Genomic DNA, 27,492 nt, shown 5'->3' with positions numbered 1-27,492 from the left:
TCACAAGCCATCAGAGAGCCTCTACGCTGGCAGGCTGGTCGGTGATCCGGTGACGAGACGAGTTACGCGGGGCAGCAAGAGAAGCACGGCTAAAACCATGACGATACCGTTTGTCGGGCGTGTAGGCCACAGGTGATATCCATCTGGAAGTCCCAAGCAGATGTACTCAGCGCGGACGATGATGGGCATCTTGCTGAGGCTTAAAGTTGTGACTGAACTTTGCTTCTTGGTGGTTTCTTTCTAACCGAGGATTCCTCCGAGTCCGACTTTCCCGGACCGGACCGTGTCCGGGCGTCAGTGAGGCGCATTGCACAGTCGCGCGCAGACGACTTGCAACGCGCTGCGCGACGCTGCGAAAGCCACCTCCCTGCGGCGTGGTCAGGCAGTCCCTCATAGCCCTGCGGTGCCCGCATAATCTCTTGGCTTGCTCAAGTACTCTGCTGGTTCGCCAAGGATCACCAACTACCGGCCATTTAGGACTCCGGCTTCATCTGCGCGAAGTGCTGCTTCCAGACCATGTTCGACGACTGTACGCTGCCTATTGTATTGCTTGCATACGGAACTGTCTAATCAAGCTATAGACGTAGAGCACGCTTCTGCCCCAGCTCCTGGCTCTGCTCGAGCTCAGGGCTCGCTTCCACCACTGCAATACGAGGGATTTGAACCTTCACCATATGGCCAGGATGATGCGCGTGCAGACATCTACCAGGTGCGTTTGTTCCTTGTACCACTCAGCGTGGTATTGGAATGTCTCTCAGGACCAGGCCGACATCGCGCCTCCTGCCGCCCCAATATTCCAACTGGGAGAAGTCCAATGTCCACTATCCGCTCCCCTTGTGTCCCTCGTCGTGTCATCCGACTCCTTGTACATGGGTCTTGCGAACAACCTCATCATTCAAATCGAGCTCTCCCGAGCAGAGCAATTCATTCGCATACAAATACCCCGGAAACCAACCGAATTCAACATTCACAAGCTCTTCCTCGACCCATCTGGTAGGCACCTGCTGGTCACGTCCGTGCAGGGCGAGAACTGGTACTTTTATCGGGGTTGGAAGAAACCACGGCAACTGAAGAGTTTCAAGATGATTATTGAGAGTGTCGCATGGAATAAGGCGGCTCTCTTGTCATCCGCGCACTCGACGTCAACAAGGGAAATGCTCATCGGTGCGCGAAATGGAACTATCTACGAGGCGGTCCTCGACGCGGAAGAAGACTTCTTCAAGTCTCAAGAGAGGTACCTCCAGCCCGTGTTCACCCTGCCGGAGCGTCACCCAGTGACTGGATTAAAGTTCGACATGTTCCCGCCGCTGGACGTCAGGAAAGCTCTTGTGCTCGTGACTACGGCAACACGAATATACCAGTTTGTTGGTATACCAGACAGGCGGTCGGAGGACGGTGGTCGGGTATTCTCCGCTTTGTTCGGGAGTTACAGAGACACAGCACCGAGTGAGTCGCATCTGGCATACAAATGCACGCTCATGTCAATCCCTTACGTCCCGAAGAGATTGTGGAGTTGCCTGGCAACATGGACTACTCCGAGTTGCATGTATACAGCCCCAACGCCGACCAGGCTTACTCATTGCCACAGACGGTGGCGTGGATGAATGGTGCGCATGCTATGCTCCATTGCTGTATTGCGTTTGACTGAGCCTGTATCAGCTGCTGGTATCTACCACGGCAACCTGGACTTCGAGTCGACGTCTGATGATCTCATTGATGGCGCTCAACTGTTACCCTATCCCACTGTGGCCTCTTCGCCGTCGCTATCCCCGACACGACAGAACGTTGCTTCCAACGTAGTGCCGCTCTCCATGTCACTCACAGAATTTCACTTCCTCCTGCTCTACCGAGACCGCGTCCTTGGCGTCTCGAACTTGAATCAGCAGCTTGCATATGAGGAACTACTGCCTTTGGTAAGTTTGTATGCATGTGCGGGATGGTCTGGCTGATCATTGAACGCATGCCTAGAAACCCAACGAGCAAGTACGAGGTCTCACTGCCGATCCTGTACGCAAGACATATTGGGTGTATACCGATCAGTCAATATGGGAGATTGGCGTCACCAACGAGCACCGCGACGTCTGGAAGATCTACCTCGAGAAGGGCAAGTACGACGCTGCTCTTCAGTATGCGAATGTAAGTGCACCATATGACCATATTCTGCCTCTTCTGCTAACCATAGTCACACAGAGCGCACCTCAACGGGATCAGATCATGTCTGCACAAGCGCAAGCGTTCTTTAACGAGGGACGCTACTTCCAAGCTGCTCAGTGTTACGCTCAATGCTCCGTGTCATTCGAAGAGGTCACGCTGAAGTTCCTTGACGCTGGTGAACGAGACGCTCTCCGTTCATACCTCATCTCTCGGCTTGAGCGAACTCGGAAGACTGTGAGTGCATCCGAGCACGCTCCCTAAGATGACCGCTGAAGTCATCTCAGGATCTGTCACAACGCATGATGCTCGCAACGTGGTTGGTGGAGTTCTACCTGAGCAAATGCAATGAATTAGATGACTTGGTCGCATCTGAGTCTGTCTCGCAAGATGTCGACAACTTGCTTGCTGAACGTGCCATCCTCGAAGATGATCTACGCCACTTCTTTGAGACGTACAAGGTGAGCGCTCATTCTCATCCATTCTTGACGGGATGTGCTAACCGCCTCCTCAGGCCAACCTTGACCCAAAGACGGTGTATGAACTCATCCAAGGGCATGGTCGCACGGATATGTACCTGCACTATGCAACAGTGGTCGGCGACTTTGAGCGCGTCGTGGAGCACTGGGTCATGGAAGAGGAATGGGCGAAGGCGATCGATGTCATCAATCGACAGGTGGGTTCCCTGCACATCGGTGCGTCTATGCTTCTACTGACATATTTCCCGGCAGTCCAATCTTGAGCTGTACTACCGCTTCGCACCGGTTCTAATGCGGCAAGCACCGAAGGAGACCGTCGATTCTTGGCTTCGTCAGCGCGCATTGGATCCTCTGCGTCTCGTGCCCGCTCTCCTACGCTTGCAACATGCGCCTCGCGATCCGCTATCACCCAACCACGCTGTGCGGTACCTCAATCACGTCATCTTCGAGCAAGGCAACACCTCGCCCACTATCCACAACCTCATGATCACCTTCTACGCTTCCACACCGATATCATTAGCTTCGTCAACGTCTCCAAGCCACCCAGAGGACGACGGGCCCCTTCTCCGCTTCCTTTCCACGGCGCCGTCAGACCCGCTCACAGGGAAGCCGTACTACGATCTCGACTACGCGCTGCGGCTGTGCAAGCAGGGAGGGCGGACACAACCATGTGTGCACATCTACTCCAAGATGGGCCTCTGGGAGAACAGCGTGGACCTTGCACTCGAAAAGGGCGATTTGGAGCTTGCAAAGATCAACGCAGACATGCCGGAGGACGACGACCAGCTGCGGAAGAAGCTTTGGCTCAAGATCGCGAAGTATGTTGTCCAGGACAAGCAGGATATCAAGATGTGCGTCCACTCCATGACACGTCATCTCCTTCCGTGTTCTATCTTCCATGTTCCGTCATCTTCTACTGCCCATCTTTTCGCGGTCGCGAGATATGTTCAGTGCACTGATGCATCAATGTCATTAACAGGGCGATGCGCTTCCTCGAGAACACCGATCTGCTCAAGATCGAGGACATCCTGCCGTTCTTCCCCGATTTCGTCGTCATCGACGACTTCAAGGAGGAGATCTGCACCGCGCTCGAGGGCTACTCGACGCACATCGACGAGCTCAAGGCCGAGATGGACGAGGCGACGAAGAACGCAGAGGCGATCAAGCAGGACATCGCGGCCCTCCAGAAGCGCTTCATCACCGTGGACGCCACGGAGAAGTGCGCGCACTGCGCCCTCGCGCTCATGTCCCGCCAGTTCTACGTCTTCCCGTGCCACCACGCCTTCCATGCGGACTGTCTGATAGGATTGGTACGTCCCACCCCCTCTCTCCTTTCCTGTCTCAGCCCCCGTCGTCGTTCTCGTTCTCGCCGTCGTCGGATTGCGTTACTGACTCCCACCGTCATCTCCGTCTTTCAACCTTCTCGCCCGATGCCTGAATGACCACCCGTGGTGCCTTACCTTCGACTCGGCCGCACATTCTACACATTCCGCACATTCCGTGTGCTCGTGCGACGCAACCCGCAGACGAAGGAGTTCCTCCCGGCCCACGCGCTCCGACGCATCCTCGCCCTGCAAACCGAGCTCATGAAGTCCTCGCAAACGACCGGCATCGACCGCTCCGCTATCGCGAACCCCTCGCTCATCGCCGTGCAGCCGACACGGACCGCGTCCACCCAGCGGACGCTGCTTTCCGCGAACTTCGGCGTGCCCGGGGCCGGGGCCCGGGGCGGCGCAAACGCGTTCGGGCGGAGCGTGCTGTCCGCGGGTGACCGCCTGCGCGACCTGATCGTGCCCGACGCGCTTGCGAACCTGGTCACTGCGCCGGCGGGGTGGATCCCGGGCATCGGGTTTGGCGGGGCGAAGCGGGATGCGGGCGAGAAGGATGCGGAAAAGGTGGAGAGGATGAGGAGGGAGCTTGAGGATGTGTTGGCTGCGACGTGTCCGCTTTGTGAGAGCGTCGTTGCGGGGCTGGATAAGCCGTTCGTGCAGCCTGGCGAGGTGGATGCTAGCTGGGACCTCTGATTCGGGAGTCCTTACGTGCTGGATCGTGCGCTGGGTTGTGTGTGGTGCTCGATATATTGTACTCAGCTACTAGTGATTGGAACCATCTACTGTACTGGTACAAGTGAAGCGTGGCATCCACAAGTGCAACGGTAACATAGCAAAATTGATACCGTATGTCATGGTCCATGCTTGCAGCCAAGGCATGGCGTTCGCGGATTCAGGCAGAGGGGCAAACCGCAGACCGGAGCTCCGCGAACCCCTACGTCGATCCGGGCCAACCCCAAGGACGACGCGATGCACATCAACGATGCTGGTACGAACGCTGAACCTGAGAATAGCATTTTCCCATTGCACGAAGACCCCAATCGCGAATGGAAGGACGGAAGCAGGTGGAATATGTCCGAAAGGAGGTGGTGGCGCATTCAAGTCCATCTGGCATCCGTCGAGTGGGGTGCGGGTATCCGGTCAGTGATTGATTTTCTTGGTGCGGCCAGCCTTGCGGCGCAGCCTGGCAGCCTTGCGTGCGCCCATCTGCAGGACAATGTGGGTAAGTTTCAGTGAGCACTGTGACTTATGACGGGTTCCAGGACGTGGCGGAGTGTCGGGGTGGGTGGGTGGGTTGATGCGGTGATTGGGAGAGCAAGGGCAGGAAGGGAGTTCCGTGCGCACCTTTGCCTTCTCCTCCTCCAGCCTGCGCCGCTCTTCCGCAGCCTTCTTGCGCTCCATTGTGATCTCCTTCCGTCTGTTTCCGCGCAGGCGCGAATCTGAGCGTCACAGGAGCTGGAAGGGAGGGAAGGAGGGAACGCACCGCTGGATCTCTGAGAATTTCTCGTCCTTCAGTTCCGCCTGAAGTTTCTTGATCGCCTGCTCCTTCTTTGTCTTCTCCATGCGATCTTCCCACTTCTTCGTCTTGAGACCGTCAGGAAGCAGGGACCGCCTGGAGACGATCTGTGAGCGGATGACAGAGCTGGGATACCGGGATGGGATACGTACACGGTCGCTGCTTTGTGGGACTTCCATGCCTTGCCTGAGACGCGACCGCCGGACGTCTGGGCTAGCGGGCGCGCTGAAGACTGTTGAGCAGACGTGGTGGCGGCGGCCGCAGTGGATTGTGACGGCGCAAGGGACAGATATTCCGGCTCGGACATGGCTTGGGACTTTGTTGTGGACGAGAGACGAGAGGATTCCTCGAAAGGCAGCAGCGGTCGCGGGAGATGGAATCGCCGATGGGATCTACACGTGGCGGCAAAAAGGAGATCGTGATCAGACGTTGTGGCGCCGGGGTGTGGTCGCGAAAGTCTTCATCCATGTTTGAGCCGTTCGAGCTTTTGAGTCCGCGCTGTCCGCCACGATGAAGACAGGACACGAGGAAGAGAGAGCAATCATGTATTTGGGCTCTGGGAATGATCACAGCCTTGCTCACGGCGAGGGCGTTCGCGGTGATGATATCATGACAAGCCAGGGCCGCAACATTGGCGGGCATCTATGACTGCGGCCGTGGATGCATTCATCCGTCCTGTTCAGATTCTGCACCCTTCGCGCGCGTCTCCTGCGACTGTGCCTCGAGGATCGTATGTGGCGTGCACTGTGCAGTTCGGATGGATGTTGTGAACCCTGTTTTAGAGCTGCCCAGCAAGTCGGCGGACATGCGCTGGTGATTTTGCAGCTACATCGACCGGTGAGAACGCGGCGAGGGGAGCGAGAGGCCTAGGAGAGCGCGCGAAGGGTTCTGATAAGAGGGAGAGGACTATGCTGGATTGGGGGACGGACCCGAGCGGTTGTTGATTTGTGTTTGTCAGAGGAAGCTAGCGTGGATTCGGAGCTAAGCTGCGTTCAGCCCTGCCCGACGCCTTGACTCTCTCACCGAGTCCGCCTTGGTCGACTCTGGCCACATCTGAGGCTCTCTCTCCCCGTCCCCGTCCCCGTCCCCCGCGTCCCTTCCTCCTCCTCCCCGCCGTCCCACGACTGGCGGTGCCATGAACGTCATGAACTCCCCCGTCGACTTCCGCGCGCACGACGACCATCTCAAGGACCTCCTTGGCCAGCGTGCCGCCCGCGCAGACCTTCATGGCCGCTACCCCTCCCTCTCGGAGTTCTCAGACTCGCCCTCTGTATATAGCCATGCCCACTTCTCCCCACGCCCAACAGACCGCCCCATCCTCGACGGCCACTCCCAGTCCTTCCGCTTCCCCCAGAGTCCCAAGGTATACACTCATTCCATCTCAGACTCCCCCCGTTCCCCCATCTCCGACAGAGAGCGTCTTGCCATCCCCAATGCGAGTAGCCTCGACCTCGACGACGATCCCCGTTCCTCGGCCGAGCTCAACAGCCTCCACGAGGACGAGGACGACTCGCCCCCCGAGGAGGAGGAGGAAGAGCTCCCCAGAATCAGCATGTACGGTCCCAAAATGCGCTTCCACTCCCCGGCCCCTTGGGAAGAAGACGACACGGACGCGAAGAGCATCGTCGACGAGCCCCCGAAGCGTTCCAAGAAGAAGCCCGATGCCGGCAAGAAGGGATGGCCGCTCTCTAAACCCATCCCTGAACCCCGCCCAAGCAACGACTCCTCCCGTTCCGGTTCTGGCAAGGGCAAGCAGTCTTTTGACGCCGCATCTACTTTCTCCGCCAACGGCGCCCTTGCGTACGTACCTGAAACACTCTCTATCTTTCCAATTCCCGCTGAGATAGATATATTGCTCCTATAGCGCACTCGCCCAAGCCTCCATGTCCTCCACCTCCCTGGGCATGCAACAATCGCATCAGTCCCCACAGTCCCTCCGCGACAAGCTCTCGCTTCCTCGACTGCGATCCCGTACCCCCTCCAACGTCGGCCTCAATGAGTTCCGCTCCCCTTCACATCCCTCTCCCATATCGCGTATCGCGACCCCACCTCACGCGGATGTCTATCGAGACGATAGCTCGTTGCTCGGACGCTCCTCTACCAGTTCAGGGCCTCAGCATGAATACAGTCACCCTTACGCCAACCCGGACCTTGCTCGTCCAATTGATGACTTGCCTCCACCCTCTCCGGCCCAGATGTCCTTTGGCGCAATTAGGAGCGATTCAAATGCGACGCTCACGGACACGACCCCGAGCAGTAGCGTATCCCAGTTCCGTTCCACCACTACGTTCTCGATGACGCCCGGAACTTCGGTGACCTCCATGAATCCCAGCCTCAACGAGTCGACGTCCTCCCGCATGGGCGGCAAGAGCATCGGTATCTCTTCTCCCATGCCCGTCGATAAGTCCGCGCTTCACCCTGACGCCCTTGGGAAGCTGAACGGCTACACGCAGTCGCCGATCACCCCTGCCAGTGCGTTGAGTCCGCTTGCCCGAAATCGTGACACGACCATCACTATGGGCGGTATCAACGCTTGGGAGAGCGGAGGTGGAGGTGGAGGCGGAGGCGCATTCAAGCTAATCTCTCTGGAGGAGGCCCAAGCGCAAATAAGGGAGCGGTCCCGTAGTCACACTGCGCACCCGACGATCTCGAGCCCATACAGCGGCAGCGGACCATCGAGACCATTGGTGCTGGAGACGGACATTGACCCACAGCGCATGCAAGGGCGCGCGAGGTCGAGTAGCGCGGGCGGGAAGGGCAAAAGTATGGTCGAGACCCCGCGCGGGCCAGGCGACTCTCCCATCAGCGGTCCCACAAGGCAGGTGAACAGGAAGAAGAGCGGGTTCATGCGCCTCTTCAATGGCAAGGAGCGCGTTTCTCCGAGCTCTCCCCCTCCACCGGTACCGTTGTACCCCAACGATGCCTTCGCTGCGAATCCCCCGCCGCCCCCGCCGCCATCGCAGTATGCTCGCCCTCGCCAAGCATCCACGAGTCACCGGGTACCCGTCCCTTCGTTGTCTCCAAGTGTGCTTGGAGACTCGGTCGGTTCGATTGGTTCTGGTTCCGGATCGCCTGCGGACTCGCCACCGGAATCTTCAACTGGGTCATCGTCGTCCGCATCGAGTGGCATGCGCGAACGGCAGCAGCAGCAACTGAGCGCGCGTAGGAAGGTGCCTGACTTGTCCATCGTCACGAATCCGCCGTCGATGAATTTGACTGTGAAGGCGCCGTACACCGCACCGTTGTCCGCGGGCTCGTCAAGCGATCTAACGCACCACCACCATCTCACTCCCACGACGGCGGTAAACCGCGCGGAGTTCCGTTCAAACGGATCGTCGCCGAGCAGCGCCCCACCGACCAAAGCGGACTTTGTCGGGCTCAGTATCCGGCCTATGTCCACGCTGTTCACCCGTGAGCTCAAGGAGCTCGCCGTCACTGACGGCACGCGGCCGTCGCTCGAAGTCGATACTGGCACGCCCACGACGGCAACGACGGCGATCTCCCCGCTAAGCCCCGATTTCCCTGGGACGAAGAACCTCGGGTACGGCGGCCGCTCGAGTGACGAGAAGTCGGGCCACCACATCTCCATCGCGCAAGACGACCGGGATCAGAGCAGTGTCATCCAGGCGCTGCAGGAGCAGATCCTCTCGAGTCGTCGGATGTGGCAGCGCCAGATCTGGGAGCTCGAGGGCCAGGTGCGCGACCTCAAGGCCGAGGTGGAGGAGTTGCGTGCCGCGGACGGCCAGAGCGAGTACTGCATGGCGTGCGGTCGCGGGAGCGTCGGCCGCCCGAGTCAGGACGACGCCAGCGGCGGAAGACAGCTCGAGGACCTCAAGAAAGCTGGTGTGAAGGTTGGCGGCGTCGTCAATAGGCCCCGCGCCCGCACTGGGGTCGGCTCGCGCTTCGCCAGCGGCACGTAAACGACACGACGACGACCTCTCATGGCTATCTCTCCTCTCTTGTCTAGCCTTGGATGATGATGCACCTCATCTATAGGGTGCGTGCACGGACGCTTTCCACTGTCTCTGATATGTCCCCTATGTGTCTGTGTTCGTCTCTCGTCACGCATCATCATCCTCACTCGGAACTACATCTGCATACATTCGTGCATACGTTCTCTGACTGTCTGTTCAGCATCTTATCTTGGTCGCTCTCCGTGGATAGACCGACCGGGGTCTGAGACCGCGCGTCGCGAGGGACACTCATTTCCACTCCCACTCCCACTCTCCTTATCACTCCCTCACTCCCTTTCGTTCTTGTCTTGCCTTCTTCGTCTTCTCCCCTTTTTATTCCTATTATCTGTGTAATATTGCACCCCCCAGAGTCCAACTCCTGTCCCGTCACACACAACAACACACCACACTCATTCTATATGACCAAGCCTACCTACGCCCACGATTTCGCCGTCCTTTCCCGATGTTCGATATTCGATATTCTGATACCGATACCAGTACATAGACTATCTCGCTGTAGTAATAATGTTCCCAGTACTGTCTGTCTGTCTGTCTGTCCCGTGTCCCATCTCTCCCACTCCGGATCACTAGCACTTCCCCCCCCGGGCCCCTGCGCTCGCTCGCCTCGATACGACTTTTCCTTTTGCGACTTATCGCGCATCGCATACGTACCCGCACCCGCACCCGCACCCTAGCCGGTCGAGTCGATTCTCACTTCACAGTTCCGAGGCCCAATGGCCGTTTCGTCTACAGTCCCTTCTGGTGTTCCTGCGTTCCTTGTTCCCTGCATACTCTTTAGTACCTTTATATGGGTGTACAAGTGCGGCGGCCATTTGGTGTCTCGTAGCTGTTGTACACATACTTGGCGGGTGCGTTCTCGGATCTTGTGGCAATGTGCATGTTTGTTATGGGCCGGGCCGCAGAGTACTGCGAGCCTCCATCTCTGTCTTGTCTTCATCATGTCTCGTCGGGCAGTGTGCGCGCGTGTGTTTTGACAAGCTCGTTGTTCGACAACCCGTCCCTCAGGGTACAAGAAGACATAAAACATGAACATGGTCCCATGACATGACAGCAACTACCTACATAACCAAAAAGTCGAGAGTCAAGGAAGGAGCCAACAGCCCGAATCCGCCTACTCGTCGTCCGCACCCAACAGCCGATTCCCTTCTCCCGATTCCCTTCTGCAAGACGGGCGATGCCTGCTTAGAGACGACGTGCGCGCCGTCCGCCCTCGACCGGTCAGACGTCTCGGACAGGTACGACCGACCCCTGTCGCCCAGCGAGAAGAGGATATTCGCAGCGACACGGTGAAACGCCTCGTTCGCAAAGTTCGGCGGCGCGGGGATGTGCATCTGCATGTTGTGCAGCCGGCTCGCGAGCCAGGATGCGGCGGCGGCGGTGTCCACGCATGCCATGCTTCCGGGCGCAGACCTCGCTCGCCGCCTGGTTGTTCGCGTCTGCGGGACCGAGAGATCTGGACGAAGGCAGGAGGAGGACGGTCATACTCTTCGAGCTTCGAACGAAGGTGCGGAGGTAAGAGAGGGATGTCGATGAAGTCTTCAAGCGTAGAGGTGGCGATCCGCGTGCCCGTGCCCAGGTACACAGCCAGCGCGTCATTGAACGCGTCCAAGTGCGCCTACGCGGAGATAGAGCACAACAGAATCTCGTCACGGATTGGGGAGGGGGCGGCGGGAGAGGAAGGAGACGCATCTTCAGAGGATTAGGACGGCCTCGGCTTCAGTTTCCCGCAGAACAGCCTTGTCCCGGAGAGCTGAGAGGTATCTGTCGTACAGCGCCAAAACTTCGTGAGCATTGCACGGATCATGAGTGCCCGCAGTCCATCCGTCGATCCTCCGGCCGCGATGAAAATCGCCATCTCCGACAGCACCTCCTTCTCCTCCTGCTCAAAGAGCGTTGAGCGAGGGGTTTTAATACAGTGGTCGAGGACACTTTCGAAAGGATGCCGTACTGCAGAGGCCAGAAGAATGCAAGGAGATCCGTGCCTTTACTTGAGCCCACACCTCGCAAAGCTTCGAGACGTCGCGCGCGATGAAGGCAGCGCGTAGCTCGTGAATGGCTTTGTTGTATGCTTCGACTTGAGCATTCGTAAGAGCGTCAAGGGGTTGCGACTCGAAGACGCGGTGTTGTTTGTCAAGATGGGCTAAGACCGCACCGGGAGTGAGGGTAGAAGTCGAGGCTCGAGCTGTCGCATAAGAAGAGAGCAGCGCAGCTCTCAAAGATGCACGAGACAAAGGAGCTTTAGCATGACGAGTAGTGGCCTGACATAGCGTGCGGCGAAGAAGGGGACTGGGAACTAGGAAATCGAGCGTAATGGCCGGTGGGATCCCATGGCTTGCTGTCCGAAGGAGCATGCGCGGATGCGAGGTAGAACTGAAGACAAGTCAATTACAGCAAAGGCGTTTTATGCAGAACAGAGTATACCAGCTGCACCTGTCCTGGGTCCGTGTGTGCTTTAAACCCGAGAACGGGTTGAAAGAGTTGTGTCTAACATTGAGGACCGGAAGCGACGACCCCTGTAGGGTTTTGACGCCCTAGAAGCGCGGGGGCCTGAAGAACACCTGCATTATCATACTCCTGAATGGACACCCGCACACTCTGTGTACTAACCACCATCATGTGTGACCTTACGGAAAGCTCCTCAGAGTCGACGCCGAAAGACGGCCTTACTCCGAGCTCTTCCTTCGAGGCGAAGGTCAACAGCCTGCTCAACTCTGGAATGACTACGGAGTCTTTGCGCAAGAAGGCTGAGGAGTACCTAGCTATTCTGAACGACCCTGCCTTTGAAGCGGACAATATACCTTTATGGGTGGAACGAATCTCACGCAGGGGGCAGGAAGGCCTCACCATCACGAAGGTCTTCCACGCCATGTACACTGGGGCCACTCAAGTCGGCTTCCCCGCAGGCTCAAGATACGCGTACGCAGCGACTTGCACCTGTGGAGGACTCGCACAGACAGAAGCCACACTGGAGGAACGCAAGACACGTCTTGTTAAGGAGTTGGTTAATCTGGCGGAGACATGGATCGCTTTCTTCCTATGGCCCTGTCAGTGCATTTGTTCCAACACCGCATCACTTCCCCTCATCATATTGCGACCGTACCTAGTTCGCTGGAGTTCCATGGCTGCACTGGAGGTGCCCACACCCTCCCTATCTGCGACGCCAACGTACGATGACACTGGCAGCGAACTCGAGGAAGGCCCTCAAACTCGTCCGTCGTGGAGAGACGATGTGAGTAAAACCACCTTGATTCATCATTGCTTGAACACCCTCATACCTTTGTTGTACTATCATATCAGGTTTTGAAGCGAAGTAACTTTCGTTGCTTCATGACTGGCTACGTCGACTTTCAGGCGGATGAGTGGCCACAAAACTCCCATTGGATACACTACACGTCGCCCACATCGTGAAGTTCTCATCGACAAATTTCGATGCTGCTACGAGCTCTACATCTGAGGTCAGTTGGTGCCACTCATCTGTTTGGACTCATGTGACTGACATTCCATAGATACATTCGATCACTATGACGCTTGACATCCTCAAGCACTACGTTGATCTCGACTCGCAGACTATCAACAACCTGAAGGAAATTCTCAGCAGTCCAAGGAACGCCCTTTTGCTTCAGAGCGGTATGCATAACACGTTCGACCGGTTCATGTGGTGCTTAATTTCCACCAATGTTTGTTCATATGGTGTTTGTTCATTGTCCCTGCATGCTGACTTGCCTTTAGGTACCTGGACAGTACAAAGTCAAGCTATTCGTCGAGCCGTCTACGCTGTTCAACGTTTCTCTTCCGGATGTGGTCACATTTGAAGACCACAGCAACAGTGGAATCCCGCTCCCCAGTCCTTTGCTGCTACGATGGCATGCTGCGCTTGCCCACGTGTTCCATTTGAGTGGCGCTGCAGGACTGTTTAAAGACCTGAGAGATCTCCCCGGTCATTTTGGTCCCGCTGTTCCCAGCAAGTCCGGCTATGCTTTCATGGAGCACGTCATCAAGTACGATGGGACTGCCATTACCAAGCATGCAGAACTAGTTGGAGCCGTGGAGGCAATGGTCTTGTCGGAGTCACAGGTCTATTGATGGTCCGCGTCTGGGATGGATGGCAGCGCGTTGTATCTTACTACTCATCGACTCGGATCATGATGTGAGCTAGATGGGGACTGCCTGGTGTGGGAGAGCTAAAGATACTTTGAGGCGGCAGGCACACAGGAGAGCGAGAGGCCGTCCTTGGGGCAATGTGACCAGTGAGCTATCGTGCTCGATGACAGGCTCTAAGACCGGGGTATCTGACAGGTCCAGGGAAAGGCAGGTGTTGTCTTCATCATTGGTCAGGCAGTGTGCATGTGTGTTCGACAAGCCAAGCCAATAGTTCGTTCAACGTCCAAGCCCCCAGTCCCTCACGGTATACAAAGACATAATCAACATGAATATACTCCACAGCAGCAACCACCTACATAATATGAAACTCAAGAGTCGAAGGAGCTAACAGTCTGTCCTGCATCGGCCTGCCTACTCGTCGTCCGCACCCAACAACCACCCAATGCCTTTCTGCAAGACGCGGGACGCTTGCTCAGAGACGACATGCGCGCCGTCCGCGGCCCGCGTCCTGCTCCCGCTCCTCGACCTGTCAGACGTCTCGGACAGGTACGACCGGCCCCTGCCGCCCAGCGAGAAGGGGATGTTCGCAGCGACACGGTGGAACGCCTCGTTCGCAAAGTTCGGCGACGCGGGGATGTGCATCTGCATGTTGTGCAGCCGGCTCGCGAGCGAGGATGCGACTGCGGCGGCGTCCACCCCCGAGACGCGCTCCCGACGTGCACGGACGCGCCGGGTGCCGTGCTTCCTAGCGGCGAGAGCCTCGCGGCGCTCTGCGACGTCTTCTTCCTCGAGCGCTCGCCATGACGACAGGATGTCCGGGAGCTTCTCGGCGGGGCAGAATTCCAGGGCCCGGCCCAGGAGGACGAGTTTCTTCTGGACGTCCGGGAATTCGGGGTGTCGTCCGAGCTGGAAGCATGTCAGCCAGCAGACCTCGCTCGCCTCCTGGATGCTCGGGTCTTCGGAGCCGAGAGAGCTGGACGAGCGCAGGAGGAGGACCGTGTTGACCATCGTCTCGCTCGTCTCGTATGCCCGTGTGAAGTCGTCCATCTGCAGCGCCGTCTCAGCGAGCATGGCGAGCGTCTTCACTTCGGCGACGATGTCTCCGCGGAAGCCGAGCTTGTGAACGAGGTCGAGCATGACTTCAGTATGCTTGTATGCGTCGTTGTTGCTGGAGAGCACACGGGAGACGAGAGAGAGACGATCCTTCGTCAAGCGGATCTCGATGGGCGATATAGGGATGCCAGGACGGGACATGAGGTTGAATGAACAGAGCCGTGATGTGGCTTCGATGAACTCCTTCTCTTGCACGATCCGATCCGAGGGGTCGGGGACATCGAGACTAAGGGCCACTTTGCTCAATTTGTCGTCCAGCCCGAGAGAAGAAACAGCACGTACCAGTCGTAGGCCAGCTTCATGTCGCCGAAGTGATAGTTGCCGGAGGTCGCATTGTCGTAGAACTCCTGAGAGCATGTAAGGCAAATGTCTTCGATAACTTGATGGTCTAGTGACCCTTGGAGGCTTGGGGAGTGCAGGAGATCCTTCGCAATATCAAAATCTGGCGTAGTGGCATCGGTCAGTCGTATAGCCAAGCTACATGATTTCTATTCACTTACTGCCTGTACTGAGAAGGCCACTAAAGAAGATGCGGATGATATTGTCTCGCGACAAGAGGCAGAACGCACTCCTAGATCCAGGCTCGCCAGACCCCGCAAGCTTGAGCATGTCTTCCAGTAGCCATTCCCAATCCTCCTGCGTGTCGAGCTTGTCGTCGGCTGCATTCGCTCTCCTCGCCATGCGGTTCGCTCGAGAGCGCTGTTCCGCATTGTTCGCATTGCTCTGCAGGAACCACCGTAGGGGCGCAGGGACACTCCAACGAGCCAGAATCTCTCCGGACTCAAGGTGGACATCCAACACGTCCAACGCTTTGGAAAGCGAGGTCATTGGCAGAGGCTTGAAGAACAGGAGTAAGTCCGAAGGCGTTGCGCGAGGGCGAGACGTAGAAGGAGTGACGAAATCGCCGAGGGAGGCGATGGTAGTGTCCGTCTCGTCGGCCTCGTCCTCATCCTCATCCTCTGGCGTGTCCCATGCGGGCAGACATTCGAAGATACGGCTCATCATGGGCCACTGATCCAAACTCTCGTTCCCGTACAAACACGCGAGGGCGAGGCGCGCCATGTCTTCGTCGTCCTTGATGACCCGCTGGCCTTGTGGCAAGGTCGGCTTGGAAGCCTCGAAGATCGCCGCGACAATGCCCAAGGGGGCGCTCAAGATGTAGTCGTAGAGCAGTCGCGTCGGGAGGGATGGGTCTGGATTGCCTGCACGTTCCGCGCGTGATTCGAGCACAAAGAGGTACGGCATGACGAGCTTCTGGATATCACTTGCAACGGTCTCCTCCATCGAGTGAGCGAGATACGCGCGGATGACATCCGCAGGTTCCATGGATCGCCACTTCTCTAGCGACCAGTCCTCCGCCGCGCTCTCCTCGCCTTGGGGTGCATCGTAGACAAGGCGCGCTATGAGACTGAGTTCTTCGCCGGACTCGTCCAACCCTGGAATCCCTTGCGAAGCTGCATGTTGTATGAGGGCCAACGCAGCGTCCACATTTCCGGTAGAAGAGAGGACACGGTCCATCCTGCGGAGGTACCATGTCGATAGTTCGGACCCCGTCAAAGGCTCGCAAGTAGAGGGAAGGTGAACGGGCGGACGTTCTCCAGGAGATAATGCGAATGGGACACCACATTCCTTGAGGGCGCTGGCGCACTCTGGAGATTCTGTGAAGTCTGGCTCGTCTCGCCATGGGTTGGGTTGCGGTCGCAGTTCCAACCCCAAAGACGCGTCGCAGGCGGGCAGTAGGTCCCTGTAGTCGGAAGCGAGGGCGTACTCTGGTATGCAGTCCAGAATCGCGAAGCGGACAGGCCATAGTACCGCGCCATGTCGCTGAAGGAGGATGCGGAGAGCAGCAAAGTACTCCTGGGAGGCGAAGAGACATGCTGTCTCTTCCAAACTCGTGGTCAGGAAATCAGAGAGAGGTATTGGGGCCTTGCCGGGTTTGCTCGCTGGCTGGGCTGGAGGTGCGGACTCGTCTGCCCAAGGGTCGTCCTCCCACTCCGCGTCGATCGTCTCCTCGCTCTCGTCCTCCGCCGGTGCCTCCCTGCAGACCTCCACCCAAGTATTCAGTCTGTCCAAACGTTCCAGAAGCACTGCGCGTATTCTGCATAGCTGCGCATCCACAGGCTCGTCGCTGAAGTACGAAACGAGGGACGCATGCCGTGTTTGCTCCGAGGTGGCCCCCGCCTCTTGGTCCTCCTCCCCTTCACCATCTCCTGATACAGGGCTAACCACGCGCGCTGCAGTTATCCGGGCACGTTGCGCTGCTGCCGAGGTCCGCTCAGCCCCGAGGTCAAGTAAAGCCTTCTGGACGGTCGCGTCATCGAGAATGCGGTCCACGCATGCAGCGGATACCCAGAGGTCATCGGAAATAGGATTTAGCAGTGTTTCAACATTGTCCAAGGAGATCTCTTCGTCTGAGAGAGCTGTCCATTGCGCTGGAGGGTCCGGAGCGGAAGAGGTCGTGGCGGTCGACATACTCGAGAGGCGAAGCCACGTGCAAACGTGTACGCTCTGCTATGACGTGGGCGGCAGTCGCATCTCGCATGGCGATAAGTACTTGGGGTCTGTATTCCGCGTGCACTCCAGTTGTCAAGGAACAACGTGCATGAATAGCATACATGTAGTGCGAACGTGTACAGAAGCATCCGATAACCCAAAGGAACCACTCCCGACCCAAACCGCGAGACATGCATCTCTCGCGCGCCATGGGCACGGCCGAGCACTTCATATCCGACCCAAAGCGTTCTCCGAGATACCTCACGCAGCGTCGGCAGACAGTGTCAGAAGAGCGTTTCCTGAAACAGTGCACGTCAGCAACGTACAAATACTCGCATACCAGACACCCCACCTCGTCACGCAGATACTCTCCGACATCGCTACGGACGTGTTCAGTAAGTTGCCAGATTTAAGCGAATATTTCACGTACGCTTGGTGGAATACAATGATGGCAGTAGGATCAAGCTTGCGAGTATCCACTGTTGACCGTGCAGTCACACCGAAACCCTGAGATGATGTTAGCATCGAGGGTGGTGGTAGGGTGTACGACGTACAAGTGGGATGTCATTCATACTGAACACGACCACTCCTTGATGCTCTGGCGTGTCCTCCGTTATGCGACCCAGGTGTGCCTTGAGTACGTGGTTGCCATACAGGAAGGGCATTTCGCCATTTGGCTTGATCCAAACCTACACCCCATTGAATCTCCCGCCATGCGTTGAGAGACATCCCACACACCTTGAACTTTGCGTATTGGGCGAGATAATCCAGGGCGGTGATGTGAAGTTTAAACTTGCCACTTTTTGAGAACTTTCCGAAGCAGGTCCCGAGGCTAACGAGGTTCGGTCGTGCGACGGAGATGGCCAGGCGCATAGAAGACTCAGAGACATAGAACACGCGATCCTTCTGGAGACGGAAACAGTGGGGTTCGTCTTCACGGTCAATGAGATGCACAAGGTTTTTGCCCTGGCTCTGGAAGTGAGATTTGTTATACTCAATGAATACGGAGAATCACGCACGACGTAGTTTGCCAACTTCGTGAACACTGCCTTGCTCTCTTCCTCCGTAAGTGGGCGCATTGTGATGTTCCAGGTGAGGTTTTACAAACGCGAGAAGAGGTGGGTATCGGCGGGTCAAGCAGCGGCGGTCAGGGTAGGTGAGCGAGGCCAAAAAGTTGCGGATCGGGCCGTTAGATCTGAGAGCCACGTGTGAGATCGACACGAGATTTATGGGGCGTTTGCAGACGAGGCTGAGAACGGTGGCTGAGGCACTCTCTCCGAATCGACCACTATCGTTCAATCGCTCATGGCTCCCTCCAAGATCGAACAAGGGCATGGACGTGTCGTTTTGCACAACGATGGTTACGCGAATGTTTTCTCTGATATGTCCGCAACTTATCCCCTCAAGCTCCTCTCACCACAACTTCCATCTCCGAACGTATCAGTTGTCTACATGCTCAGCTACGGAGGTGGCCTGGTCGGAGGTGATCGTGTGGTTTTGGATGTCGAGGTGCATGATGGAGCTCGTCTGGCAATTCTCTCTCAAGTGAGTATGCTTTATGACAAGCGTCTAAGCACTTGTTCACTGCATAATATCATTTAAGGGATCTACCAAAGTCTTCAAAGCCAGACCAGGGCAACGTCTATCTGCTCGTTGGCAACTTCACCCTGTCACAACCCAAAGGCTCGCCGTACGAGTTGCGCCACGAAGCGCGCTCTTCCTGCTTCCCGATCCCGTCACCTGCTTTCGTGCCGCCAAGTATCACCAGATTCAAACCTTTCATCTCTCGAAGGACTCGTCCGCCGTGCTGCTTGACTGGATCACCTCCGGACGCAAGTCATTGGGAGAAGAATGGGTCTTCTCCAAGTATCTCAGCTTAAACGAGGTCTGGATCGAAGGGAAGCGCGTCGCCAAGGATTCCCTGTTACTCGAGGAACGCGATTCTCTCCCAGGACCACTTACTCCTCGGACGCTCGCCGAATCCCTCGCACCATATTCCTGTTACGCGACACTCATCATGTACGGAATGCTGCTCGAAGACACGATATGCCACTTGACCGCCGCTTACACTGCGATCACGGTGTTCAAGCAACATGCACCTCCGCCTCTCCTATGGTCTCTGAGCCCTATATGTGAAGGACGTGGATGTGTTGTGAGGGTGGCAGCGAAGGAAACGGAACATGTCAGGAGCTGGATTGGGAACGCCTTGAAAGATCTAGAGGGTGTTCTCGGTGTGGATGTCTATCGGAGAGCCTTTGCATGATGCGGCGCGGGCACGACTTCATAACGCCTATTGAGTATCGCTGAGTTCCTTTGCCGCAGGTGAGGTACACTGTCCGATGTCATATTGCTGCGGTGTGGTTGACACTCCTTGGACATGTTGTCAAACAGAGTCCTGCGTGTGGAACGCCGTCCTAGTGGCTTATTCCAGCATCCGCTCGGATTTGGGTGGATGTGCGCCTGTCAATGGAAGAACGTACCGATATGCTGTCGTGTGCAACGTGCAGGGGGCCATCTACATACCGCGATGGTCAGAGGCATGTACCTTCGGGACGCGGAACAGAAGTACCGTGAGTCACCTCACAACAGCAGCTTCAAACGGAGGTTCAGTGCACTGACCTTGTGTGCATACGCAGAGTCTTATCTCGGTAAACCTTTGGTCGCGCGCCTAGATATGTCTCGTGTATACCTATCTCCGCATCGCGGAACCATACTTGGCACCTGTTGGTCCAGTGACCCATGCATGAGCCGACATCCATGGAAAAGAATGTCTCAGCCGCAATCTTCGGCAGGTACGTCCAACTTTGCCGCTGCTATAAAGCTCTCGCCCCAGATATCGCGGCGGTTCGACTCGACTCCCCGGACCTTTGTCAAACATGTCTGCTGAGAGCATCTCGCGCAACTCGGAGGAGTTGAAGGATCCAGAAGCGGTCGCGGTCCGCGACGCCCCGGCGGAGAACATCTATCGTCCAGAGATAGACACCTCGGGCGTCGACGAGCGGAAGCTTATGCGGAGAATCGATTGGCATGTGGTACCGTGGCTCTCGGTTCTGTACCTGCTGAACTTCCTTGATCGCGGAAGTATCGGCAACGCGAAGGTGAGAATAGTCCATGACATCAGCGGCAGGCAAAGGGTGCTGACCAGTTTCTGCCTCTAATAGCTGTACGGGATGGCGACTGACATCGGGATCACCGACAAGCAGTACCTCATTGCACTAACTGTGTTTTTCTTCCCTTACTCCCTGCTTGAGGTGTGTTTGTTGTCTGCGAGTCATTCGTCAGTGTGAGGACTTACGCCGGCCACTAACATAGCCTCCGAGCAATGTCGCGCTCAAGAAGCTGCGTCCATCTATGTGGCTCTCTTTCATCATGCTTGTGTGGGGAATCGCAATGGTATGAATGTATTTTTCCGCTCCTATAACTCTGGTAGCTCATTCGAATTGCAGACCTTCCATGGGTTTATCACCAATTATGCTGGACTCATCGGTAAGTGCATGAATGTATAAGATGCTGGCATAGGCTCACGTCGAAATAGGACTCAGGTTCTTGCTCGGTTTGGCTGAGGCCGGGCTGTACCCTGGCGTCGTCTTCTACATGTCTTGGTGGGTCCTCTTTAGTCGTGCCTTTCTGCACCTCAACTCACCTTCGCACAATGTAGTTGGTACAAACGCAACGAACTCGGAACTCGCGTAGGCGTCTTCTTCTCGTCAGCGACGATCGCCGGTGCATTCAGTTAGTAGCCTCCCTGATGTCATCATGTGTCGATTATGACTATCCTACCCTGCAGGTGGACTGCTTGCTGCTGCTATCGCAAACATGGATGGCGTCGGTGGCAAACCTGGATGGGCATGGATCTTCATCTTGGAGGGCCTCTTCACGGTCCTTTGCGCAATCGCGTCGTTCTTCATCCTGTCTGACTTCCCGGACACGGCAAAGTTCCTCAACGAGACCGAGCGTAAGCAACGTGTCACTCCTTCGCATTCGTGGTCTGACCGCTATATCCTCTGCAACCAGGTGTCTGGGTCGTGCGCAAGTTACAAGCGGATATGAAGTTCAGCGCAGGTGGAGAGTCCTTCAAGGCGAAGTATGTGTGGCAAAGTCTCGCCGACTGGAAGACGTGGCTCGCGAGTGAGTGATCATGTCGCACGCCTCTCCCCACTACTGAACTGACCCTCCGTACAGTGGGCATCTATATGGGCTTGTAAGCATGATTCTAGGATCCAGATAGAGCATCGCTTACTGATTTTTGTGTAGCGACGGACCCCTGTTCGCGTTCTCACTCTTCACCCCAACGATCATCAACCAACTCGGCTACAAAGCCACTGCAGCTAACCTCCTCTCCGTTCCTGTGTACGCTTGGGGATGTATCATGACCGTCGTCATTGGCTTCTGGGGAGACCGGGTGAAGTGTAGAGCATGGCTGAATCTGTGCGTATATTCCACCTGATCCGAAGAAACGGTGTATCGACTGACATCTCAATTCAGAGGATTGTTCGGGAGCGGTAAGATAACAGACGGTAGAACGGATCCCGGACACTATGAGCTGACTCTTCCAAGGTCTTATTGGGTATATTATCCTCATTTGCTCCAAGAATCCGTCATTGTCATATTTCGCAGTATACCTGGCGGCTTCGTGAGTCCTCTCAACAGCCTGTTTGATGTATCGCTCAAAGGCTTATTACTTCAGGTCGATCTATCCAACGATTCGTGCGTGCCGATTATACCTGCTTGTGATCACTTTTGACCAACAGCCTCGTGCAACATTACAGCGAACTCAGTGTTAGCGTTTTCCAATAATGTTATTCAGCGATGTCCATATTGACGACCATTGCAGAGCATGGGTATCAAGTAATGTCGAGGGCTCGTACAAGCGAAGCGCGACGCTCGCAATGGCGATCGGCTGGGGTAACCTAAATGGTGCTGTCACTTCCAACGTCGTACGTCTTACCCTCACTTGCATGTGTCCTGCATGCACTCAGACAATTTCCCAAACAGTACCGTGCGGTCGACAAGCCATGGTACCGCCTGGGCCACGGTATCGTCCTCGCATACATTGCGATTGGCTGGTTCAGCTCGCTGGTGTTCTATCTATACCTGAGACGGCAGAACGCCGCCCGAGAGCGTGGAGACCATGACGAGGTCATCGAAGGCGTCGACAACAAGCGTGCGAACGAGAAGAATGGTCGCTTCGAAAGCGTCGAGGCTGCACGGATGGAGAAGGGCGACAAGTGGAGCGGGTTCAAATACTCGCTTTGATATCTGCTACCTTCTTCCGGGTGTTCACTAGAACTCCTGCCTGATCACGACTCCCTTAATGTGCTCATGCGGATGATGTATTATTGTGAGTAGTGTTCGGGATGTATGATAGTTACAATGTCGAGTACAGGCTATTGCGTGCGGTGTGACGATCCAAAGTGAGCAGCTCCCATTAGATCCCATAAGACATCACGTCAACATATGCAGAGGAATCGCCGATAACGCTACTACGGGCTCGTGTCCTCTATCCGCTTCGCTGCCGGGGTAGGGTCTGGCGAGTCCGTTGGCGGGTGGTTGTGCTCTACGCTCTCTAATGGTGGAGGTGCGCTGCGCTCGGGGCTGTTCTCCTCCAGCCACTTGTCCATCGCATCCTTGCGATTGGCGAATGGTCGGCGACCGAGCAATTGGATCATATCCTCACTGCATTGTTATGTCAGGCATTGCAGTGAACAACCAAGGAATATGCAACGTACCGGGTGATGACCTCCTTCTCGAGGAGCAACTTCGCGACCTTCTCAACGTCCTCCTTGTGCTTGGTCAGGAGCTCAGTTGTCCGCTGGTGGGCCTGACTAATGACGAAGATATGTGAGCCAACGATCACGCAGGAGAGAAAGAGCAGGACATACACAATCATCTTCCGTACTTCCGCATCGAGCACCTCGGCCGTTTTCTCACTGAAAGGCTTAACGAGAGACTCCTGTGTCGCATTCGCGCCACCGTAGCTGACAGGACCAACGACATCGTTCATGCCGTAGTTGGCGACCGCCTCGAAAGCGATCTTGGTGATCTTCTGGAGATCATCCTGAGCACCAGTAGTGATGTTCTCATGGCCGAAGAAGATCTCTTCGGATACACGCCCGCCGAGGGTCATGCATATCCGGTCGAGCATCTGAGGCGTAGAGAGCAGGTACCGGTCGGGAGGGAGATACTGGAAAAAAAACCTTTGTCAAGTCATGATCACAGATTACAACTATGGATCAAGCTCACCTTCGCGTAACCGAGTGCACCAACACCCCGAGGAATGATGCTGACCTTCAGCAGAGGGTCCGCATGCTCAAGGAACCAACCACAGATAGCATGGCCGGCTTCGTGGTACGCAACAGTCTTCTTCTCATCGGGGCTGAGAAGTCTGCTCTTGCGTTCCAGACCGACAATGACACGCTCAATGGCCGCTTCGAAGTCGTCCTCCGTGACACAATCGTTGCCGACACGCGCCGCGTGCAACGCTGCCTCGTTACACACGTTCGCGACATCGGCACCCGAAAAGCCAGGAGTGAGGACAGCAAGTTTCTCCGCAAATTTTGCCGTGTCCGGGAGCTTGTCGGAGAGGCGCAGAGGCTTGAGGTGTACCATGAAGATACCCTTCCGTCCGACGACGTCGGGGCGGTCGATGGCGATGTGACGATCGAAGCGGCCAGGACGCATCAACGCGGGGTCAAGGACGTCCGGCCTGTTCGTACCAGCGAGGACGACGACGTGCTCCTGGGTGCCGAATCCGTCCATCTCGACGAGGAGCTGGTTCAGCGTCTGCTCACGCTCGTCGTTCCCGCCGAAACCCTTGCCCTTGCCACGGGCCTTTCCAATGGCGTCGATTTCATCAATGAAGATGATGGAGGGCGCGTTCTTCTTCGCAGTGGCGAACAGGTCGCGCACACGCGACGAACCGACACCGACGAAGAGCTCGACGAACTCGGAACCGGAGACAGAGTAGAAGGGCACACCGGCCTCACCTGCAGTTGCCTTCGCAAGTAGGGTCTTACCCGTTCCCGGGGGACCGGAGAGGATGGCACCGCGGGGGATCTTGGCACCAAGTCGCTCGTAGCGGGTAGGCTCCTTCAGGAAGGAGACGAACTCCATGATCTCGACCTTGGCCTCGTCCATGCCAGCAATGTCGGCGAAGCGGACCCTGACATCGGTTTCGTTGTTGAACATCCTAGCCTTGCTCTTGCCAACGCTGAAGATGCCTCCGCCGCCGCTTGATGCGCCGCCTGCACGGCGCGAGAGCCAGATCATGATACCAGCGAAGAGGAGGGTAGGGCCGAAGCTAAGGACATAGTTGAAGGTGGATACCTCCTCATGGTAGGAGACGGGGATGCGCTCGTGTGTGGGGATACGGAGCTCGTTCTGCGCCTCGTCCAGCTTCCGCTCAAACGCTTCCACAGAGCCGATGGAGAAGTAGTACTCTCCTCCGCCAGCAGAAGCGGACGGGTACATCGCACCCGTCGCATTCGAGTGAAGCTTGACACGGACCTTTGAACGGTTCACCACCGTCAAGCTGTCGACGAGACCCTTGTCCAAGAACGCTGTCCGGAACTCCTGCCATGTGATCTCCCTTGCGGAGGGGTACGAGGTCGAAGACAGAGCGAAGAAGATGGCTGCGGTCGTAGCAAGGAGCGCAAGTTGATTGGGGTTAAACGGATTCTGGTTCGGGTTGCTGTTCTCCTGCTTGTTCCGCCTCCCCTCGTTCCTGTTCTGCTGCTGTCCCGAGGACTTGTCAGAAGGCGCCTCCTGCCGCGCCTGCTGTTGCTGGTGGTACCGCTGGAAAAAGCCCTCCAAGCCCTTCAGCGGCTCCTCCTTCTGCTCGGCATCCTTCCCCTCGGGCTGCTTGTTCTCAACCTGCCCTTCCTTGTCCTTCCCGCTCTGCTCCGGGGTCCTCGAGTCTGTCGGAGGCTTCTGGTCGGGCGCGGGGTGATTGTCGGACGGTGTAGCGTAGAAACGTGCCAATCTCGCTGGCGCAATAGCGGGCGCAGCCCGTCCGCGTGCGAGCGCCGCCGCGCGCAGGCGAAGTTGGCGAGAAAGCATAGAGAAAGGGTGGGAGGGAGATGGGAGTGTAAGGAGGACGAGTCCTGGCGCGACTTCCGGAAATATCGCCCAGGACCGGGATGCACGATGACTAACCGGCCCCTAGCCTAGGGTTCGCACTTTGTGCCGCACATGATCGTAACCTCCCGCCGCTCCGCTGTGCACATCAGCATCGGTACGTATTCCGCCCGTGAGTATGTCATGGTAAGCACTAGATCGGTCTTGTAAGCACCAAAACATGTGAGTTGTATTGCTAAGGTGGTTTTGGGGTCAGACGGAGAATCTAAGGTAACATTCGTCACTTTTCAGTGCTTCATCCGCCCGTCAATGATTGTGTCGGGCCAAGGAACGGTGTAGTTCGCGAAACAGTCGTACTGATAGTCAACCTCCGCGATGCGCTCCTTCATGCCCTGAACGAAGTTGTCGAGAAAGCACAGCCCGTCTTTGTTCGCCGTGCAATGGTTGATGCCGGTCAAGGGAACCACGCCGTCGTTCAGGATGAAACGAATGTACGACTCCTTGTTGCCAGACTTGTCGGACGCGGGGCAAGACATAACTTGACCGGTGAGGTGGGTAGCGAAAGGTGTAATGCGCGAGCCAACGTAGGTCTGGGGACGAAGGGGCTCAGAAACTACTGATAGTCCAACCAAGTGTGCATCGCGGACGTACCTGCTTCTTGGGAATGTGATCCACCGGGAGGGGCCCATTGGCCGCCATCGTCGTGAAGTTGAGCGCAACAAGAACTGCGAAAGTCTCGTCAGCATAGCTCAACGGTGAAACCAGGTCAACGCACTAGTCGTGATGACCGTGTCATGCGTCGCATCAATATAGACCGGCTGATTGAGAGGGAACGTGACGTTGCTCTCATCCATAGTCCGGTTCAAGGCGGTGGAAAAGTCGGTGAGCGGCGTCTGCGTGAGACGGGCGACCAGCTCCTGAACGTAGCTAATGCCCTGTGCGGCGCTCGCAGGGTTGCCAGGGCCGAAACTGTACCAGAGGTCGAGATCTGCAATTTTTGTCAACAAAGCTCACCTGCAAGAGAGTGTTACGGTTGGACGTACCGAGAGCGTATTCATAACCCTTCCACTCCTCCTCGGTGAACAGGTCGCAGAACGCAGAGTAACCAAGGGCAACGGTCTCGTATGCGCAAAGCTCCTGCATAGCTACCACGCTGGTGTAATCGAGCTCGATGCCCGTGACGTACTTCTGAAGACAGGGCAGAGTGTCCTTCAGATAGATAGCGGTCCAGTTCTGGGCCGCTGAGCCTCCGATGGCGGCCACATCATTGTTCGCATTGGGGCACTTCTCCCAAGGGTTGAGCGAGCTGTAGAAACCCGAGTCCTCGATGGCGATCAACTGGTGGTAGGAAGTCTGATATTGCTGGACTCCAAAGAAGCCTGCGTGGAACTGGAGGCTGCGCTAGAATCGGTCAGCTATGTGCGCAAACGTGGCACATGTCTACCCACGCCGAGTCAACCATCCGAGCTGTTGATTGAATCTTAGACCATAGTTCATGTACACAATACTACGAAACCGCACCTTCAGAAGTGGTACGGAAGACCGGCAAATCGGTGAAGCCGTCCAAGAGGTGTCCATACTTGACCCGGAAGGCGATACCAAGGTCGAATCTAGATGGTGCGAAGTCAGACACTACAGTGCTTTACAAAACTGTTTCCAGAAATTGTGCTCTGGCGCTATTTCAATAATATCTCCGTAACGCGTAACTCTATTAACATGATTCAATTTGCGTTCGATTGCAGTGTTTCTTGGCTTTCCAACGATATATAATATGTGCGATTTCGATAATTTTGGACTGATATAATATTCAATCTTTGACCACACCTCCTGGAAACAGTTCTGTAACAGGCACTGATCCTTGATCCAATCCAATATTCTCAGTGACTTCGGTCCAACCAGATAATCTTTGTCAGTAGTTACAGCAGGAATCAGATTATCATGCCCTGTTATTAAGTGCGTTAATCAGGACAGGTTAGCCGGGTTAATTCGCACAGTTACATGGGCATGAAAAGAGCAATGTGCTGACCTCTACGTTATCACGCCCTATTATTAAGTGAGATAATCACGCAGGGTAAACCAGGTTAATTTTCCGAATTTCACGGGCGTCAAAAGAAAGTCTTCCAGCAGGAATCGAACATAAGACCTCCACACCGCAAAGGAGGCGGAGTTACCCGCATGGCTTATGCAGCTACACCACTAGGGCTTTAGATTTCTCTTAACTGCTTCAAATATATCACCTTCTTTCGGTGCAAGACTTA

At 56.2% G+C, this 27,492-nt stretch overlaps 12 protein-coding genes across 12 annotated transcripts in view; 5 read left to right on the top strand and 7 right to left on the bottom strand.

Moving 5' to 3' along the window:
- The first annotated feature begins 256 nt into the window (after window positions 1–256).
- On the top strand, window positions 257–4,826 carry L226DRAFT_528166 (uncharacterized protein). The gene is made up of 12 exons (XM_067679282.1): window positions 257–529; window positions 582–709; window positions 759–1,446; window positions 1,503–1,607; window positions 1,660–1,913; window positions 1,969–2,136; window positions 2,191–2,388; window positions 2,439–2,612; window positions 2,666–2,827; window positions 2,883–3,481; window positions 3,610–3,940; window positions 4,157–4,826. The coding sequence occupies exons 1-12, from the start codon at window positions 517–519 to the stop codon at window positions 4,652–4,654; spliced, it is 3,318 nt and encodes a 1,105-aa protein (XP_067542527.1). The 5' UTR covers window positions 257–516; the 3' UTR covers window positions 4,655–4,826.
- L226DRAFT_528165 (uncharacterized protein) lies at window positions 4,687–5,811 on the bottom strand. Its single transcript, XM_067679281.1, has 4 exons — window positions 5,630–5,811; window positions 5,445–5,573; window positions 5,306–5,378; window positions 4,687–5,167 (listed from the first exon to the last, which is right to left on the bottom strand). The coding sequence occupies exons 1-4, from the start codon at window positions 5,782–5,784 to the stop codon at window positions 5,102–5,104; spliced, it is 423 nt and encodes a 140-aa protein (XP_067542526.1). The 5' UTR covers window positions 5,785–5,811; the 3' UTR covers window positions 4,687–5,101.
- An 801-nt stretch (window positions 5,812–6,612) lies between these two features.
- On the top strand, window positions 6,613–9,397 carry L226DRAFT_564595 (uncharacterized protein; the record flags this gene model as incomplete). Its single annotated transcript, XM_067683661.1, has 2 exons — window positions 6,613–7,277; window positions 7,342–9,397. 2 exons carry the CDS (start codon window positions 6,613–6,615, stop codon window positions 9,395–9,397), a joined length of 2,721 nt encoding a protein of 906 aa, XP_067542525.1.
- Window positions 9,398–10,509: 1,112 nt separating this feature from the next.
- L226DRAFT_518152 (uncharacterized protein) lies at window positions 10,510–10,845 on the bottom strand (the record flags this gene model as incomplete). Its single annotated transcript, XM_067678540.1, has 1 exon — window positions 10,510–10,845. The coding sequence occupies one exon, from the start codon at window positions 10,843–10,845 to the stop codon at window positions 10,510–10,512; it is 336 nt and encodes a 111-aa protein (XP_067542524.1).
- Window positions 10,846–11,249: 404 nt separating this feature from the next.
- L226DRAFT_12085 (uncharacterized protein) lies at window positions 11,250–12,025 on the bottom strand. The gene is made up of 2 exons (XM_067672197.1): window positions 11,873–12,025; window positions 11,250–11,821 (listed from the first exon to the last, which is right to left on the bottom strand). The coding sequence occupies exon 2, from the start codon at window positions 11,800–11,802 to the stop codon at window positions 11,359–11,361; it is 444 nt and encodes a 147-aa protein (XP_067542523.1). The 5' UTR covers window positions 11,803–11,821; window positions 11,873–12,025; the 3' UTR covers window positions 11,250–11,358.
- Window positions 12,026–12,052: 27 nt separating this feature from the next.
- On the top strand, window positions 12,053–13,665 carry L226DRAFT_528162 (uncharacterized protein). The gene is made up of 8 exons (XM_067679280.1): window positions 12,053–12,495; window positions 12,556–12,680; window positions 12,758–12,761; window positions 12,812–12,906; window positions 12,958–13,128; window positions 13,181–13,540; window positions 13,597–13,600; window positions 13,646–13,665. The coding sequence occupies exons 1-6, from the start codon at window positions 12,066–12,068 to the stop codon at window positions 13,532–13,534; spliced, it is 1,179 nt and encodes a 392-aa protein (XP_067542522.1). The 5' UTR covers window positions 12,053–12,065; the 3' UTR covers window positions 13,535–13,540; window positions 13,597–13,600; window positions 13,646–13,665.
- Window positions 13,523–17,142, bottom strand: L226DRAFT_475439 (Sec39-domain-containing protein). Its single transcript, XM_067676668.1, has 3 exons — window positions 15,166–17,142; window positions 14,948–15,107; window positions 13,523–14,891 (listed from the first exon to the last, which is right to left on the bottom strand). Exons 1-3 carry the CDS (start codon window positions 17,135–17,137, stop codon window positions 13,964–13,966), a joined length of 3,060 nt encoding a protein of 1,019 aa, XP_067542521.1. The 5' UTR covers window positions 17,138–17,142; the 3' UTR covers window positions 13,523–13,963.
- A 65-nt stretch (window positions 17,143–17,207) lies between these two features.
- On the bottom strand, window positions 17,208–18,291 carry L226DRAFT_497171 (cytosolic large ribosomal subunit protein). The gene is made up of 6 exons (XM_067677597.1): window positions 18,178–18,291; window positions 17,897–18,124; window positions 17,713–17,847; window positions 17,589–17,665; window positions 17,511–17,538; window positions 17,208–17,457 (listed from the first exon to the last, which is right to left on the bottom strand). The coding sequence occupies exons 1-6, from the start codon at window positions 18,235–18,237 to the stop codon at window positions 17,443–17,445; spliced, it is 543 nt and encodes a 180-aa protein (XP_067542520.1). The 5' UTR covers window positions 18,238–18,291; the 3' UTR covers window positions 17,208–17,442.
- Window positions 18,292–18,463: 172 nt separating this feature from the next.
- On the top strand, window positions 18,464–19,421 carry L226DRAFT_564591 (UreD-domain-containing protein; the record flags this gene model as incomplete). The annotated part of the gene is made up of 2 exons (XM_067683660.1): window positions 18,464–18,703; window positions 18,762–19,421. The coding sequence occupies 2 exons, from the start codon at window positions 18,464–18,466 to the stop codon at window positions 19,419–19,421; spliced, it is 900 nt and encodes a 299-aa protein (XP_067542519.1).
- Window positions 19,422–19,795: 374 nt separating this feature from the next.
- L226DRAFT_11969 (MFS general substrate transporter) lies at window positions 19,796–22,619 on the top strand. The gene is made up of 16 exons (XM_067672193.1): window positions 19,796–20,256; window positions 20,320–20,409; window positions 20,471–20,551; window positions 20,605–20,644; window positions 20,694–20,760; window positions 20,817–20,890; window positions 20,946–21,113; window positions 21,173–21,286; window positions 21,341–21,359; window positions 21,413–21,586; window positions 21,644–21,660; window positions 21,716–21,791; window positions 21,846–21,865; window positions 21,928–21,937; window positions 21,993–22,095; window positions 22,154–22,619. Exons 1-16 carry the CDS (start codon window positions 20,035–20,037, stop codon window positions 22,412–22,414), a joined length of 1,536 nt encoding a protein of 511 aa, XP_067542518.1. The 5' UTR covers window positions 19,796–20,034; the 3' UTR covers window positions 22,415–22,619.
- Window positions 22,460–25,216, bottom strand: L226DRAFT_607165 (ATP-dependent metallopeptidase Hfl; the record flags this gene model as incomplete). Its single annotated transcript, XM_067685751.1, has 4 exons — window positions 22,460–22,834; window positions 22,888–22,983; window positions 23,041–23,342; window positions 23,402–25,216. The coding sequence occupies 4 exons, from the start codon at window positions 25,214–25,216 to the stop codon at window positions 22,642–22,644; spliced, it is 2,406 nt and encodes an 801-aa protein (XP_067542517.1). The 3' UTR covers window positions 22,460–22,641.
- Window positions 25,217–25,401: 185 nt separating this feature from the next.
- L226DRAFT_549057 (phosphoglycerate mutase-like protein) overlaps window positions 25,402–27,492 on the bottom strand; it is a gene marked incomplete at its 5' end in the record, with an annotated part of 4,865 nt that continues 2,774 nt past the window's right edge. The window contains 6 exons of the mRNA XM_067682646.1: window positions 25,402–25,824; window positions 25,886–25,959; window positions 26,010–26,222; window positions 26,278–26,630; window positions 26,683–26,701; window positions 26,756–26,844. Of these exons, the coding sequence (XP_067542516.1) occupies window positions 25,522–25,824; window positions 25,886–25,959; window positions 26,010–26,222; window positions 26,278–26,630; window positions 26,683–26,701; window positions 26,756–26,844 (1,051 nt within the window). The 3' untranslated portion in view covers window positions 25,402–25,521. The remainder of the gene's footprint in view (window positions 25,825–25,885; window positions 25,960–26,009; window positions 26,223–26,277; window positions 26,631–26,682; window positions 26,702–26,755; window positions 26,845–27,492) is intronic.

Source organism: Lentinus tigrinus, assembly GCF_003813185.1.
Source record: "Lentinus tigrinus ALCF2SS1-7 unplaced genomic scaffold L226scaffold_1, whole genome shotgun sequence".
NCBI classification, from domain to species: domain Eukaryota; kingdom Fungi; phylum Basidiomycota; class Agaricomycetes; order Polyporales; family Polyporaceae; genus Lentinus; species Lentinus tigrinus.
This window is presented reverse-complemented; position numbering and strand designations above follow the sequence as displayed.